The sequence below is a fragment of the Athene cunicularia genome (assembly GCF_003259725.1).
Source record: "Athene cunicularia isolate RWA chromosome 1 unlocalized genomic scaffold, athCun1 chr1_part1, whole genome shotgun sequence".
In the NCBI taxonomy this organism is placed as follows: Eukaryota; Metazoa; Chordata; class Aves; order Strigiformes; family Strigidae; genus Athene; species Athene cunicularia.
In genome coordinates this window covers 71,273,026-71,289,547 of record NW_020799091.1, presented here as the reverse complement: position 1 = coordinate 71,289,547, position 16,522 = coordinate 71,273,026, and the positions used below count along the sequence as shown (strand labels likewise).

Genomic DNA, 16,522 nt, shown 5'->3' with positions numbered 1-16,522 from the left:
AGGCAAGACCTTTGTGATAAAGTGTTAATAGAAGGCAGAATTGGTAATTTACTTCTGTGATGCTGTAAACATAGGTCTTAATTAAATCTAAATATTTTGCTTGTTTTCTGTGGTTTAGGCATTCTTCTTCCAGAATTGGTGGTTTCTATAGTGCTGCTCCTCAGTAAAAATGCTGGATTAATGCAGGAAGCTGGTGCTATCCCTCTGTTGGCTGGCCTACTAGAACATCTGGACAGATTTAACCATTTAGCCCCTGGAAAGGAAAGGGATGACAATGAAGATTTAGCATGGCCAGGAATAATGGGTATGTACTAGTAACATCTAGACCATTTATTTATGTTTTCATACAGTAACTATATAAAAATGGTGACTGTTCATGTACAACTCTCAGGAAGGGAATTCTACTTTACAAATTTTTATTAACCAATTCATATGGGAGTCATAGGGCAGTATTTATTTCTGTCAGTAAATTCTTAAGGAAGTTACGTATAGATGTAGCATTAAGCAGAATAGAAATGCTGCTTTTTAAAGAAATAGTTCACATCATTTTGCATTTTGAATGTGAAAAGTTGCAGTGAGAACATGAGTAGTACATCTGTGCATTTTGTTATGAAATTCTATCCATAACATAAAGGGAGGGTAATGTGAAAGCTTTGAAATAAGGAAGTTTTCTTTTTCCAGGAGACTTTATAATATGAGCTGTGTCTGGCTTGAAAAGAGAAGCAGAAAATGTGCATTTCTGACTGTGAGCATTTTATTGGTGGAGGGAGGAATGAAATGTGTTAGGCATAACCCAAGAGAGCTAAAGGTCACACTGCTAGACAGTGGTGTGTTGGGGAGAGCAGACACTATGTGGAAATTAAGTTACTGGTCTAATAGAGCAAACTGAGATGAAGGTACATGTGTGTGAACATTACTCTGGTGTTTCTTGCCTGGATTAAATTACCTTTAGTTCGAAATAGTGTACTGATATATAGGTTGGAAGAATTCTAACATGTATGTAACCTTCCTTCCTTTATTAAAAAAAAATCTGGATTTAGACTGAAATGAAATATACAGCCAATGCCTTGCATGTAATAAAACTGAAGTAAGGACTAGAGCAGTGATTTGTCAAAACACTGATCTGCTCCACCTCCAAACAAAACAGCCATATTGTTGGGCAGTGCTAGATCTTTGACAGTGTTATACACTCCTTGACAGTTTTATATACTGGAGATTAGTGTATAAAATAATAAAGCATAGAGACAATTTAATTGCATAATATGTAGACAGGAACATATCAATATCCATTTTGACTTCTGAGAATATCAAAAGACAAAGCAGCCTTTGAACAAAAGTGAAGAATTTGGTAAGGCAGTTGTTAAATTTTTTTCTAAACAGTCTTTTACTTTCTGTTTTTCTGTTGATAAAATCTCTTTTTTGTTTTATACCTGTAGGTTCATTTTTTACTGGCCAGAGTTGCAGAAATAATGAGGAGGTGACACTTATACGTAAAGCTGATCTAGAGAACCACAACAAAGATGGAGGATTTTGGACAGTGATTGATGGCAAAGTGTATGATATAAAGGACTTCCAAACCCAGTCTTTAACTGGCAGTAGCATACTTGGTGAGAATCAGCATCTGAATTTAAGACACAGATTACTTCTGTTTCATAACTGGATGGCATAAACAAGTTTTTAGATATAATATTGACTATCTCATGCTTTCTTTAGCTCAGTTTGCAGGTGAGGACCCAGTTGTTGCTTTGGAAGCTGCTTTGCAATTTGAGGACACAAGAGAGTCAATGCATGCTTTCTGTGTTGGCCAGTATATGGAGGTAAAAATGTTACATATTAATGAATACACGCTTTCTAAAGTAAAGTATTGCTTTGCTTTCAGAATTCCTGTTGGACCTCAGTTCTAGCTTTGAACTCTCATTTCTTTTAATTAGCCTGACCAGGAAGTGATTACAACACCAGATCTCAGTACTTTGTCATCACCTCTGATAGACACAGAAAGGAATTTGGGTCTTCTCCTTGGACTGCACGCTTCCTACTTGGCAATGAGCACACCACTTTCTGCTCTGGAAATTGAATGTGCCAGTAAGAGAACTTAATTTTGAGTTTAAATAAGTGATAAATACTTGTCAAAGCATGCAAGAAAAAGACACACACCAAATAAATTAACTAGTGTCTCTTTAGTCTTGCTGTCTTCTGAAGTTCTTTATTCTTAGCATTATTTACCACAGTCATCAAGGTCCAATAATTTAGCAAGATTTAAATGGGGTTTAGATAATTTTGAATAGTTAAATATCTAGTATTTTCTAATATGCATAGTAGAATACTGGAACATAAAGGAGACTCCGTATAGCACAATTATCTCACTAATTTTTGTTCAAATGAGAGTGCCTGAAGCATCTGGTATTGGATTCTGTCTTGTTGGGTATCTTTAGTTTGGTGAATAGAGGGTATAATTCAGTATTAATCACAGAAAAAGTTAAGGCCCTATTATCTCTAAACAGGTGATTTGGTTTTTTACTTAATTATTTCTTAGTTGCAGAATCTTTTTTTTTTCTGTGAATAAGTTTCAGCAAATGGAAGAGCTGCTAAACCTTGTTTGAGGCTGTGTATGCATTTTGAGGGGATTGTTGGGTCTTTATAATCTTTCATCAGAACACACGTTTCTGTTTTATTTCTTTTAGAATGGTTGAAGTCATCTATTTTTTCTGGAGGCTTGCAAACTAGTCAGATTCATTACAGTTACAATGAGGAAAAAGATGAAGACCATTGCAGTTCACCTGGTAACACTACCCCAAATAAATCAAAACTATATACACATCGATTAACTTTGAGTGACCATTCACAACCTTTTCTCCAAGCTATTGCAGATAATAATATTCAGGATCACACTGTGAAGGTAAGCCCTCATTTGTGTTCAGAAAAAATGTTGCTGTAGGGGGTCAGTGGTGGCCTGAAACAGTCTGTTGGTGAAAATTCTTCAAAAGTTAGAGCAAAATAATTGAAAAAGTGGTATCAGAATTACTTTTTGTGAAAGGAGTGTTTGAGTATTACTAATGGATAAAATTTATTCATTTCACTTTATCATAACACAACAATTTTTTCTTTCAAATTATTGAGTGGGAGAATGAGAAAACTTAAGTGTATTCTTACCAAAAAATTAGTAATATGTTACTTTCCATTAAGTTTTAGTAGTATTGACAGACCCTACTCACCTTCAGTTCATGTACGATGGAGTTTTCTTTGTCAATGTGCAAATGCATTTTGTGTGTTGGGTGCATGTATCACTTTGTCTTAAAGTCCTTTTGTGCCTTGAGGTTCAGGTTTCACGTAGTTAGAATTGTGGATGTTATGAAAACCCCTGATCACTGTCTTCTGTAATACCTTCAAATTTTCTAATACTTTGAGTTCAACTCCTTTATCAAAAAACCCCTAGACGAGTCCTTGGGAGGATAGGACAGCAATAATGATGAGTCAGGAGAAGACAATTAAAAATTGTGTTAGGTGACCTGGCTATCTCAGGAAGAGATAAAAGCAATAGCAGCTTTGTTCCTTCAGCCATGTTGCTCTCATACAAGAACAATGATACAGACATTCTTTGTAGTATTGAGTTGTAATTGCTGTGTATTAAATAGTGCATACTGTGTGTTGTATCTCACTTCTGAATGTTAGTTCAGATTGTGGAGGTTATTCAGTGTTAAACGCTGGCTGCAGTATTTTGCGTCCTTTTGTTGTATTTAAAAACAAAGTTAAATAGAGGCTGTCGTGTGTTTTTGTAGGACTTCTTGTGTCAAATAGAGAGATACTGTAAACAGTGTCACTTAACAACACCAATCACATTTCCTCCTGAGCATCCTGTGGAAGAAGTAGGACGTTTGTTATTATGTTGTCTTCTGAAGCATGAAGATTTGGGTAGGTATGCTTGTGGTATAGCTGTCCCACAATACATTTTGGACCAGTTTAAACTCTGCTATGGATGATTTTGGAAATGTGTATTCAGAGATTGTCTTTTCCCATTAAGGTCACGTAGCACTGTCTCTTGTTCATCCTGGTACCCTTGGAGTTGACCAGGTAAAGCACAAAACCTTACCAAAATCTGTAGTGGACGTGTGTCGTGTTGTCTACCAAGCAAAATGCTCACTGATTAAGGTAGGCCTCTTACCTCCTGAAGTTTAGACTATTTTTCATTTGAAGTGTTTTATTAAAAAGTTATATGTTGTTCATTTTATTGTACACTAAACAGTAACCTAACTTTTCAATGCCTTTTTAGACCCATCAAGAACAAGGACGTTCTTACAAGGAAGTTTGTGCTCCTGTCATTGAGCGTTTGAGATTCTTATTCAATGAACTACGTCCTGCAGTTTGCAATGATCTCTCTATAATGTCTAAATTTAAACTTCTGAGTTCCTTGCCCCGGTGGCGGAGGGTAGCTCAGAAAATAATTAGAGAAAAAAGGAAAAAAAGAGGTAAGGCAGCATTAACATTGTATTTTCTTTGAAACAGTGAAGATCAATCTCATTCCAAGGTTTAATGCTTTGTATTTGAGACTCTTGTTAGCTAAAGCATCAAAGTAATTCGGTTTCTGCGGCATTTTCATGGATTTTTCAAAATCAATGGTTACATGTCATTTCGTACAGCAAGGACAGTCAGACAAGAGAGTCAGGTTTAGGTGAGGCATGCTTCTTGTGTTTCAGTGTATTAAGAATGATCTATTGATATCAGTCCCTCTGAATTTGTTTTAGTAAAGTTTAACTAGAAGTGGCATCTTATTAAAAGTCATGAAGAATTGTTTAACTGGAAATAAATGAATGTGGTATACAAACACCAGAGTGCTTTTGAAGTTGGCCTTTAAAGATAAAAGCGTATTGCAGATATTAGCAGAGTTAATTTGATAACAGTCAAACACAGAGTTCACCAAGAGTATATTTGCAGTTTATTACAGGCAGATCTTAAGCATTCTCTGTGCTTAGCTATCATGCAAACCTAAAAATGTGACACTCTAAATGTTACCAGATTACATGAAAGAATAATTTTTTTATTTCAGTACCAAAAAAGTCTGAATCTGCTGATGTGGAGGAATCCAAAATTGGAAACGAAGAGAGTGATTTAGAAGAATCCTGTGTGGTACCTCACAGTCCTGTGCCTATAGATAAAAGGCCCATACCAATCAAATCACCCAAGGTGGGATATCAGATTTAGAAACAACCTTGTGAATAAAAATAACACGAGGAGAAAATATGAGCTAAAGCATGAATACTGCAACTTGACATTTAATATTCTATTAATGGAGTTTAGGATATATAATTAAGTCTGGTGCATTGTTTTAGTGAAACCTGTAATAATTCTTAAAAATAAGCCTGTGTACTGCATATATAGAATATGTAAATAAACCTCTACTTTTTAGATTATTGATAATCTCAAAGTGTTCCGATAAATCTTAATTTAAAAATAAAAGGTTGTGATATATTACTTCCTATTGTTGTAAATATTAATGCATTTGAAATTTTATGTATCAATTATATACAACATAATGAGTTACAAATAATGCTAAGATCTTTCCTGGCTTTGAAGATGTTTCCTTCCTCATACCCTTTGAGTATTTTAAATTTGGACATGGTTTTACATGAAAACTTGTATTTTCAGTAATTTCAAATTAAATAGTTTAAAACATTTTAACGTGTTACCTTCCTGTTTTGCAGGATAAGTGGCAGCCACTTTTGAGTACAGTAACAGGTGTCCACAAATACAAATGGCTAAAGCAAAATGTCCAAGGCTTATATCCACAGTCTGCCCTTCTTAACACCATTGTTGAATTTGCACTTAAAGAAGAGCCAGTGGATGTAGAAAAAATGAGAAAATGTTTATTAAAACAGGTAAAATGGATGAAAATGGGCTTGCATGTATTAGCTGTTTATGTAAGTATGACAATTTTTTTTTTTTCCTCTTTTTCAGTTGGAAAGAGCAGAAGTTCGTCTGGAGGGAATAGATACTATTCTGAAATTGGCAGCAAAAAATTTTTTGCTCCCATCTGTGCAGTATGCTATGTTCTGTGGATGGCAGAGACTAATTCCAGAAGGAGCCAATATAGGGTAAAACTTTTTGCTGCTTTTGCTTTGACAATTCTTCTGTAAGAAAAAAACCCACTTACTTTTGTTGTTTTTCTGTGAAGGGAACCTCTTACCGACTGCTTGAAGGATGTTGATCTGATCCCACCATTTAACAGAATGCTGCTAGAAGTAACTTTTGGAAAGTTGTATGCATGGGCTATTCAGAACGTCCGGAACATCTTGCTAGATGCTAATGCAAAATTTAAAGAGCTAGGTGAATCTCATTTTGTCACTGTTGGATGGAGACAAAGCTATTTTAAATGAATGTTTGTGCATTTTTTTTAAAGTTCCCAATAATTGGGATCTTAACATCAGTTCCCTTGGTTTGTGCTGAAAACTACTTTGACTTTCTGTCTGTCAATGTGTCATTACAACCCATCCCCCTGCCCTGACCCCCACCCTTGACTAACTTTTCAGTGTTTAAGAAGGTGCACCCAAATGTCAGCTGACTCTCTTATTTATATTACTTTTGAATTAGGTGTGCAGCCTGTTCCTCTACAAACAATTACTAATGAGAATCCAGCAGGACCAAGTCTTGGAACTATTCCACAAGCACGTTTTCTGCTGGTCATGCTCAACATGCTGACGCTGCAGCATGGTGCTAATACCTTGAGCCTCCTCCTTAATTCTGGCATGCTAGCATTGACACAAACAACACTGCGACTGATAGGTATGAGATCTAATTGTTTCTTGTTTAGAAGAAAGCACATATTTTATGAATCTCCTGTATTTTTTACCTGTTGGTGTACCCAAGCTACAGAATGACTTTGCTGCTTAAAGGTAGTACTCTGTGCTGTTTAGCTCTGATACAAACCCCACATCTGTAGAAGGAAGTTAGTTTGATTATAGCCTTTATTCAGTCATGATTTTTCTCCTAACCTTTTGCTTTGGCATCCTTTGCTAGAATTTAGGAGTGATAGTGTAGTTTCTGTGGAAACATTACAAATAATTGAAAATGTAAAATAAAAACATTAAAAGCTGTTTGCTCCCTACTCATTCAGTTTCATTTGTTCTACCTATTAAAAACATTCCCAGTCTGCATATTTAAGCTGGAAGCTTCCTCTGTTCTAAGAAGTTCTGTGGTTGTTTTTGCTATGATTCAAGTTGTCCTGCTTTTTCTTTCTTGTTTTTCTTAGATAATAGCAAATATTTGTTCTCGTAATTGGTACTTAACTGTAGTGCTCAGGAGAAGTTTTTAAAAAAAGAAAATCTGTTAGCAGAAACGTTCAGCCCCTGTACTCGTCATTGTCTCTATTATATGTCACTTACTTCCGTTCAAAATTAAGTATTTAAAGTCCTCTGAGTTCAAAATCATTATATTCTAGTTTCCTAAAAACTCATCTGACTATATCACATGTTAAGTCATCTTCCCGATTTGTTACCCTTTTTTACTGCAAAACTTACGTTTAAGTGTGACAAAAGTACGTATACAAACTTGTAACGAGCTTCAATTTTTCTCATATTTTTTTTCTCTTTAGGACCTAGTTCTGACAACATTGAAGAAGATATGATTGCCTCTTCTCATGGCGCTTCTGCCACAGTCCTGGAAGAATCGAGAAAGGAAACTACACCTGTTCAGCTCCCTGTTTCTGGACCAGAGCTGGCAGCCATGATGAAAATTGGTACCAGAGTGGTGAGAGGGGTAGACTGGAAATGGGGTGATCAGGTACAACTTCTTTCGTACAGGTTTGAGTGTGTTAAAATCTAAAGTCTTTATTCAGTGGTCTGTCTGTGAATTTTATGTTCAAGTTTTAAAGGTCATTATACATTTCAAAGGCTTGGAGAATTAACGTAAAATAATTATTTGTTTATTTTTGGAGGTGAAAGTTCTTTTTTAGTGCGACTATTCTGATTTGTGATTTAACATGAAATCGGATCAGTTGTTTGCTACAGTATTATACTCTTCCAACTAAGTGTGTGTGGTACTTAGTAGGTCATAGTAAACTAGATCTAAACATGAGTGTTGCTGCACTTTACTGGGGTGATTTTGTTTTGAAGGTTGTGAAATGCTTTCCAACTTTATGCTGGATTTTGAAACATTATTGAATGTTTACTACCGAACCATTAGGTTAGCAGCAAAAAAGAGCAAGTGCTTGATTATTTTACAAACTTTGGATATGAATTAGTGGTGTTGGTCTAACTTGAGCCTCTCTCTTGTGCCAGGATGGACCCGCCCCAGGTTTGGGTCGTGTGATTGGAGAATTGGGAGAAGATGGCTGGATTAGAGTGCAGTGGGACACCGGAAGTACAAATTCTTACAGGATGGGGAAGGAGGGAAAATATGATCTCAAACTAGCTGAGCCACCACCAGCAACACAGCCCACAACAGAGGATTCAGACACTGAGGATGATTCTGGTAAAAAAACAATTTTTTTTATAGAAGTCTAGGCAGGGTTTTAGTTGAATTACAAAATTGATAATATGATAGAGGTTCTTTCATAGGAGAAAATGCTTCATCAAAGAAGATTAATTGGTGTACCTTTCTGACCAGTATCTTTCTTAAAATAGCTTTACTGTGAGAAAGAAGGATGGAAAGGATGGTGTTAGATTCGTTGTGTATTCATGGGCCAAAGAAAACAGTATTATCTAACTGAAATAGTTTCAGTTACAGATACGAGGAGGTATGCATTTTAACATATGTTAATGCCATTCTAAAGTGCATTTTTTACATGGCCTAATTATACATCTAATCATACTGCTTTGCTATTCTTGGCATTGCATTTGAAATTTCTTTTAAGTCGTATACTGCTAGAATAACTTGAAAATATCTGCACAAACTATCTGGTTTATATTTTCCTTTTGCAGTTGGAAGTAAAAAAATCTTATGTCAAATAATCTTAGAGAAAATGTTTACAACAAATTTCTCACATGGTGTTTGTTTCAGTGCTCTTTGGGAAATAGATTAACTTGATTTCTTTGCTTTTTATGTCTCTCTTCAGAAGGAGAACAAGTTGAAAGGAATCTCCACCCTACTTCCATGATGCTGACAAGTACTGTGAACCTGTTGCAGACACTGTGTCTCTCTGCTGGTGTCCATGCTGAAGTCATGCAAAGTGATGCTACTAGGACTTTGTGTGGTCTGCTCCGGATGCTTGTGGAGAGTGGAACAATAGATAAATCAGGTATATTATATAGAAACAGTTTGACGCAGCTGTGTGCTTCTGTTTTGTGCTTTGTTGTCTTGTAATTTTGTAAATCTTTTCTTAGTAGTTTTTAATGCTGTAAGACCAAATGCTAAAAAATTTTTAGAACTTTTAACAATCTTAATTGTTAGCAAAGGCAACATTAAATGATCGTGAGCGTTCTTAGAACATAAACGGTAAAAGCAGGAGAAAAGCATGAGATGTGGAGCATCAGGATGTGTATGATTGGCTTAGAAAATGAAATTCTTAGCAGTCTTTTTCTGTTTGGGGATAACAATATGGCTGTGTATGTCATATTCATTTCCATAGCTGCTTTGTAATTTCAGAAGTAATATTGTTAACTGCTTTGAAATGAGGAAACAGTATAAGGATGAAAATCGTTTTAAAGACATACTTAATAAAATTATTTACAGGCTCTAAAACTGAAGTTAATAGTGCATGTAAAGGCAGTGGAGTAGCTTGGTGGTGTGATTTGTCCAAAAAAGCCCCATGTAGTATATAATTATGTAGCTGACGGAAAAGTCAACTGTTATATGTATGTATCTTTTTGTTTTTAGCTTCCTTGCCAAATAAATTAGTTTATAAAGAACAGCATAGGAGTTGGTGCACGTTGGGATTCATTCGAAGTATAGCACTCATGCCTCAGATGTGCAGCACTCTTAGTACATCTCAGTGGATAACTTTGCTAATGAAAATTGTTGAGGGGCATGAATCTTTCACTGCTGCTTCACTACAGAGACAGGTAATGTGTGTATTTCCAAATTACTTTGATAGGCAATAAATTTAGTAGACTTTAGTTGTCTTTTAAAAAAAAGTGTGTTTTAAAAAACAAATGGGAAACGTGCTTAAATCAGTTTTTAATTAACTGGAAAAAAATAACATGTATTCTTACTTCTAGGATTCATTGTTTTAAATACGCATCTGTAAGTCTTTGAGCCTTCAGGGTACTGCAGACTCTACTGAAAGCATGAAAGCTTTGTATAGATGAGAGGCCAAAACAGTGTTCCAAAAACGTATTCCAGAAACTCCCATATAACGTTTCCTAGAGGATGAATAAAGAATAACAAAAAGATGGTTAGGAAAAATGTGCAATTTCATTTTAAAACTATCAAACTGTGTATTATCTGTTCTCTCTCCTTCCATGGCAAACTCTTACTGTTTTAATTACAGTCTCTCTTAATAAGCTGCATCTTTGCATCTTTGTTTGGTATTGTATTTTCCCTCTTCTTCTTTTTCTTTGTTTTCTTTATTCTTTTTCCTTTTCTTAGCATCTTGTAGTGCCTTTTTCATGAGATTGAAAAGCAATCTTGCTATGGAATAACTTCTCCAAGCTTTAAGGCTCAGGGATCAAAAGATTTTCTTCATCTTTTTCTTGATAAGGCATCAGCATTTTATAAATAAGGTGTTTTTGTGTAATCTTGCAGCAAATATTTGCCAGTATTTCTAATATGATGAGACTCCTGTCATCATCCAGGACTTAGTGAATTAGTTCATCTTTGCTCTTCAGGGAATACTCAAGAGAAATGAGCACTCCTTGTGTACCGGCATCTAACAATAATAAGAAAAAGACAAGATCTTGAAGTTTTAGAAAGATACATTATTGACAAAAGTTTACGGGAAGAGAGATCTCCTCATTGTTATTGGTCACTTGTATTGGTCTTCTGGCTAGAAGATGAGGAAGCTCAAAACCTGAGATACTCCTGTTCAGAATGTGCAACCTCATCTGCCTGTTGATACTGCAGTGCTGCACCTTCCTGTGTTCCTCATCAGTCCTGCACTGAGTGTCTAGGTTTAGAGATGCCAGCCTGTTCCTTCTATACTGTGGCGGAGGCCCTAGTTTCACAGTAACTACTTTTGACTGTCACTGGTTGCTTTTTGCCTTCTTGTAGCATTCAGCTTTATATCTCATGATTTTTAATTATCATCCCTTCATTGCAGAACACTTGGAAACTTTCATTCTGAAATACATCTTAATACTAAGTTGTGAGCCTGGAATCTGAACAAACCTTCCCATTCTGTATTTCTATTTTTCCTATGTGTGTTAGTCATTTACATTGTTTCTCAGTGTGTGTTTGTCTCATCCTGAGTATTGAAGAGGTTGGATTCACTAATATAACATGCCAGTAAAATTGTTACTGACTTTGAACTGGCACAACTTCTTTTGTAATATTCCTTAGCAAACTGAACAGAAGATCGGTAGCTCTGTAATTTCCACAGCTGGAAAGAAGTGAGCATTCTAGAAAAAACTACAAAGGAAAGCTAATGTTTAAAATGTCTTTCTTCTGTACTTAATATGTTTGAAAATATATTTACTATTTGGTGACTTAGAATGGAATAACACTAATTTTGTTCTTGTTTTAGATCCTTGCTGTACATCTGTTGAAAGCAGTACTTCCATCCTGGGATAAAAATGAAAGGTCAAGAGACATGAAATTTCTTGTGGAAAAACTGTTTGGATTTTTAGGCAGCCTGCTTAGTACTTGTTCTTCAGATATCCCACTACTCAGAGGTAGAGGAATTTTACCTCCAGTGGCTAATTTTTATGTATAGAAGATGTGTGCATTAAATTGCTAACTGTTGTGCAATTACCATGTCTTTCCAGAATCTACTCTGAGAAGGAGAAAGGCCAGGCCCCAAGCATCTCTAACTGCCACTCACAGTAGTACTTTAGCAGAAGAGATAGTGGCACTGCTGAGGACGCTCCATTCGCTCAGCCAGTGGAATGGACTCATAAACAAGTACATCAACTCTCAGCTAACCTCCATCACCCACATCTTTGCAGGAAAACAGTCAGAAGGGGTAGTTTCCACGTTTTAAAATAAGCTCATTTTTATAGCAATATTTATTTTGAAATTATAAATATTAAATGTTTATAAAAATATTAAGTTTAATTTTGAAACCATTTTTCTATTTGTATATATTTGTGTTGTAATTTTTAAATTGAAGTATGTGTGATTAACTTTGTATTGTAAAGCAGATAGAAGTATATGTTTTCTCCCTACAGTTAATTTTATTGTTCTTTGTTAGGCTGTGTTGGATGACTACTTTCCTGACACTGAGAATCCAGAAGTGGGAGGCCTAATGGCAGTGTTAGCAGTGATTGGTGGCATAGACAGTCGCTTGAGACTGGGTGGACAAGTAGTTCATGATGAATTTGGAGAAGGCACAGTGACACGCATCACCCCAAAAGGGAAAATTACTGTACAGTTCTATGACATGCGAACATGTAGAGTGTGCCCTCTGAATCAACTGAAACCAGTAAGTTTGCTTTATTGAGGCTTTAATACAGGGAAAGGTATGGCTAAAGACTCTGATACGCTGAAAAGTAAATATTTGTTCTTCGTTGGGTAAATACGTGGACATTCAACACACACAATGCTCTGAATGCAAATCTAAGATAGTACTCACGCAAAACTCTACAGGGCCTCTAAAGTCCGTCCTCATTTGTTGAGGAGGTGAAAGGAGAAGGGATTTTTACCTCAAAAGACTTCGGTTAAGTCCCAAGACATGAGAATGTGATTGATAGCTCTTACATGAGAGGAGCTTATTTACTGGTATTTAATTTGATTTCCTAACTAATGTAGAAAGTCTTGGGTGTTTTAATTTAAATCATAATCTCAAGTTGGTTAATATGGCTTTAGTGAAAGAACAGTCAAAGTGCATGGTCTGCTTTAGTGACTGCAGTTCTTCCTTGTTCTGACTCTGTCTTGCTTTTTCACCAAGTAAACTGATCATTGTGTTGTACAAGTAGACTTAGGAGCTATGTAGGGAATAGAAATCCTCTCCAGTTGTTCCTGGTCAAGAGCAGTAAGATGAATGCTACTTTTTATCTTCTTCAGTTAATAACCATTGAAATTTTTGAATGATTATTTAAAATACTGGAAAATGCTTACCTGTAATTTTTTTTTATTTTGTCTGGTTCTTCCTGCACTGTCTAGCTTCCAGTTGTGGCTTTTAATGTGAACAACTTGCCTTTCACTGAACCTATGCTATCCATTTGGGCTCAGCTAGTAAATCTGGCTGGAAGTAAAATAGAAAAGCAAAGAATGAAGTCTCCCAATCAGGGTCTTTCAGGTACAGTTGGGTGGTTTTTTTTGTTTGTTTGTTTTGTTTTGTTTTTAAATAGATGGATATACTCTGGGAAAAATACTGGTAATAGCAAGTATACATAAAGAGTTTTCTGGAACCTTAGCTTCTTTCTTAGTCAACATTGAATAATATGCCCTTCCGAGACAGGTTTAGCTAGGAGATTAATTCCTCTGCATTTTAAGTTTTTACTTTGGTGAGAAAATGTAAATAAGGTTAGGGGCTTGACTCCTTCTATTGAATTGTTTAAAATATTGGGTCCATATGACATCTTAACTGCACTTACAGTGCTATGAGCTGTATGATTGTCCAGGGTGTGAAAAGTAGGAAGCTGATGGTTTTAATATCATGGGTTAGAGAATGTGTGCAGATTTTTTATCCAGGTGCTGTTTTGACTACCTCATATAATCAGTATTTCACAAGCTTTCACAGGGTGAGTTAAGAAGTAAACCGATTTTTAGACTGAGCTTGTATGAGTGATAGCCTTTCGTCTCTGATGAAAGAGATTCTTAGTGCTAATGACTGCTTAATATTTCTAACAGGTCAAGTGGATTTGGATCTACTGCGATGCCAGCAATTAAAGCTGTACATACTGAAAGCAGGCCGAGCTCTGCTTTCTCACCAGGATACACTAAGGCAGATCTTATCTCAGCCAGCTGTTCAGGAGTGTGCATTAAATCCTGCAGGTATTCTGAATTGCAACCTTAGTGTACTGGCAGTTGGAGGGTAGAAATTAGATTTTCCCTCTGAAGACTAAAAACTAAATTTCAGGAATGTTTTAACCTTATGTTAAAAGTATTTTGACTTTTTAACTTACATTTTGAAGATTAAGTGGATCAAGTGTTTGAAGCTTGAAATATTGGAGTTAGCTAAATTTGTAAGTCTTTTATAGTTAGCAAGCCCCATAAGTAATTTAAAAAAATATGTGGGTTTTTTGCAGTGGTGTCTTTTTCTGCTTCAAGTTTAAAGTGTAAGTTCTCAACTGGCTATTCCTTTGACTTCAAACATTTTTCAGTTTCCAGTGAAGCAAGTAGCAGGATACAGTGTCTTTTAGTGTAATCTTAAAAGGAGTTTAAGGAATTGTAGTTTTAATAATTTGAATTTATTCCTTACATTCATTTTACATATAAAAATAAATAAAATAGCTCTGTCAGCTTTCAGGATAGCTATTGATGCCCTCATAGTTTATATTAAGTCTTTAAATACATTGATATATTTGGTTTATTTGTATATTTCTGAGGGGTTTTGTCAGTTACCAAATTTTAAGCCAACAGGATCATCGATTTTCTCTTGGGAATGAAACATGGTTTTACTTCTACTTAGTGTCAGTTTTTCAGGGGAAAAAAACCCACTGAACTTTTTTTAAAAAAAAAAACAGGACAGCACAAGTACATGAGGACTATTAACTGTTTTGTTACTTTTTCAAATATGAGCATTTCCTTTTGTTGGAGTTAAATGAAGAGTGGGAACACTTCCCTGAGATAGCCACAGTAAAGATCTAGGAAACATGAGCGTTTGTGGCAACAAGAATACAAAATCAAATATAAAAGTTGTAGAATCATGAGCCAGTTGATTCTTCTGGAAGCACAATGAATACCTAAAGGGAGCTCTTCCCAAGAGGTGCGTTAGAGGGGAAATTACTCGATCCAGAAAGTATGCACCATGGCTTTGGGGATCAATGAAATTGTTGGTTGTCTGCATAAAGTGGTTTATCCTGGAAGGACGTCTTTAGAATAATCTTACTGTAAAAAGATGAAATCAGAAGATACTTGTGCAAATTCATTGTCCACTGAGCTGTTTCTGCTAGACATATTTTAGGTTTATTTTAGTAACTATTACTTTACAAACATCTCATTTGCTTTTTTGTATTGAGAATGTCACATGTGATTTAATCTTAAACGAATGATTCCTGTGGAGAAAAAAATATAGGAGAAATGAACAATAGGTTTGATCAACCAGTAGACCTCAGAATAAGTCTCCTGATTGACTTATATTATGTAGTTTTGGTTAAAATAATGTTTTTTTATTTCAAGAGGATGGAGCAGTTGCCTCTCCCGACATAGGAGATATGTCTCCTGAAGGACCGCAGCCTCCTATGATTCTTTTACAGCAACTTTTGACAGCTGCTACGCAACCATCACCTGTGAAAGCAATATTTGACAAACAAGAGCTTGAGGTAGAGTCTATGTTTTCTGCTAAGTAATCTAATAAATAATTCTCTGTAATGCACAATCTAATTAAAACTTGTTAAACTATAGCTTTAGAAAAAAAACTGTCACTGAACCCTTTTTGGCAAATAACTTTTAGTTTCAGGCACACACACACACACAAAACAATACCAAATGTGCTTGCTTTATTTGGACTGATTTACTTGTTGTCATTTAGGCTGCTGCTTTGGCAGTATGCCAGTATCTGGCTGTAGAGTCTACACATCCTTCAACTCCAGTGTTTGAAGACTGCAGCTCTAGTGAAGCTACGACACCCATCACAGTGCAACATATCCGACCCACAAAAGTGAAGAAACGCAAGCAATCTCCAATTCCACCCCTCCCCATTGTAGTTCAACTTATGGAAATGGGATTTCCTAGGAAAAACATAGAATTTGCACTAAAATCTCTGTCTGGAACATCTGGAAGTGCTTCTGGATTACCAGGTATTTAATTTAGTTAAATTAATGATGTTAGAAAGAGAAGGAAAGTTGCGAGCGCATTAAAATGCTGCTTACAAGGGAGCAGTTGTTACTTCTCTTTTTGGATACTATCTTAAGTATGTCAGAGAATCTCTTAGAGATAGACTGAGTTTGTTTTCTGTATTAGGAGTGGAAGCCTTGGTTGGCTGGTTGTTGGATCACCCCGATGTTCAAATTACGGATCTCTCTGATGCTGATACTATCTCTGATGAATATTCAGATGAGGAAATAGCAGAGGAGGTGGAAGAAGCTGAAGCCGCTTGCCCTATGGTAAATACCAACTTCTTAAAACCTAAGTTGTGCTAGCTGGCTGCAAATGTTGTAGTTCTTTTATGAACTTGGTTAGAGTACAATACATTCTGCTGTTCGAGGCTTTTAAGACTGTAACAAGGACCATGTTTGCTTTATGTTTCTAAGACATGTTATAAAAACTCAAGAATAATCTATGTATGAGTAGCACAGGGGAAGAATGGGATGCAGACATATGTTTCAATAGCTGT

The 16,522-nt window shown here is 35.8% G+C and overlaps 1 protein-coding gene across 1 annotated transcript in view; it reads left to right on the top strand.

Moving 5' to 3' along the window:
- Positions 1 to 16,522, top strand: part of HERC2 (HECT and RLD domain containing E3 ubiquitin protein ligase 2) — a 110,592-nt gene that overhangs the window by 43,887 nt on the left and 50,183 nt on the right. The window contains exons 23-47 of the mRNA XM_026856588.1: positions 119 to 304; positions 1,437 to 1,607; positions 1,714 to 1,817; positions 1,932 to 2,082; positions 2,682 to 2,896; positions 3,777 to 3,909; positions 4,019 to 4,146; positions 4,268 to 4,463; positions 5,042 to 5,178; positions 5,697 to 5,870; positions 5,950 to 6,086; positions 6,167 to 6,318; positions 6,583 to 6,774; positions 7,583 to 7,770; positions 8,268 to 8,460; positions 9,044 to 9,226; positions 9,805 to 9,989; positions 11,609 to 11,756; positions 11,850 to 12,046; positions 12,275 to 12,505; positions 13,186 to 13,321; positions 13,876 to 14,019; positions 15,367 to 15,509; positions 15,719 to 15,986; positions 16,150 to 16,292. Of these exons, the coding sequence (XP_026712389.1) occupies positions 119 to 304; positions 1,437 to 1,607; positions 1,714 to 1,817; positions 1,932 to 2,082; positions 2,682 to 2,896; positions 3,777 to 3,909; positions 4,019 to 4,146; positions 4,268 to 4,463; positions 5,042 to 5,178; positions 5,697 to 5,870; positions 5,950 to 6,086; positions 6,167 to 6,318; positions 6,583 to 6,774; positions 7,583 to 7,770; positions 8,268 to 8,460; positions 9,044 to 9,226; positions 9,805 to 9,989; positions 11,609 to 11,756; positions 11,850 to 12,046; positions 12,275 to 12,505; positions 13,186 to 13,321; positions 13,876 to 14,019; positions 15,367 to 15,509; positions 15,719 to 15,986; positions 16,150 to 16,292 (4,235 nt within the window). The remainder of the gene's footprint in view (positions 1 to 118; positions 305 to 1,436; positions 1,608 to 1,713; positions 1,818 to 1,931; positions 2,083 to 2,681; positions 2,897 to 3,776; positions 3,910 to 4,018; positions 4,147 to 4,267; positions 4,464 to 5,041; positions 5,179 to 5,696; positions 5,871 to 5,949; positions 6,087 to 6,166; positions 6,319 to 6,582; positions 6,775 to 7,582; positions 7,771 to 8,267; positions 8,461 to 9,043; positions 9,227 to 9,804; positions 9,990 to 11,608; positions 11,757 to 11,849; positions 12,047 to 12,274; positions 12,506 to 13,185; positions 13,322 to 13,875; positions 14,020 to 15,366; positions 15,510 to 15,718; positions 15,987 to 16,149; positions 16,293 to 16,522) is intronic.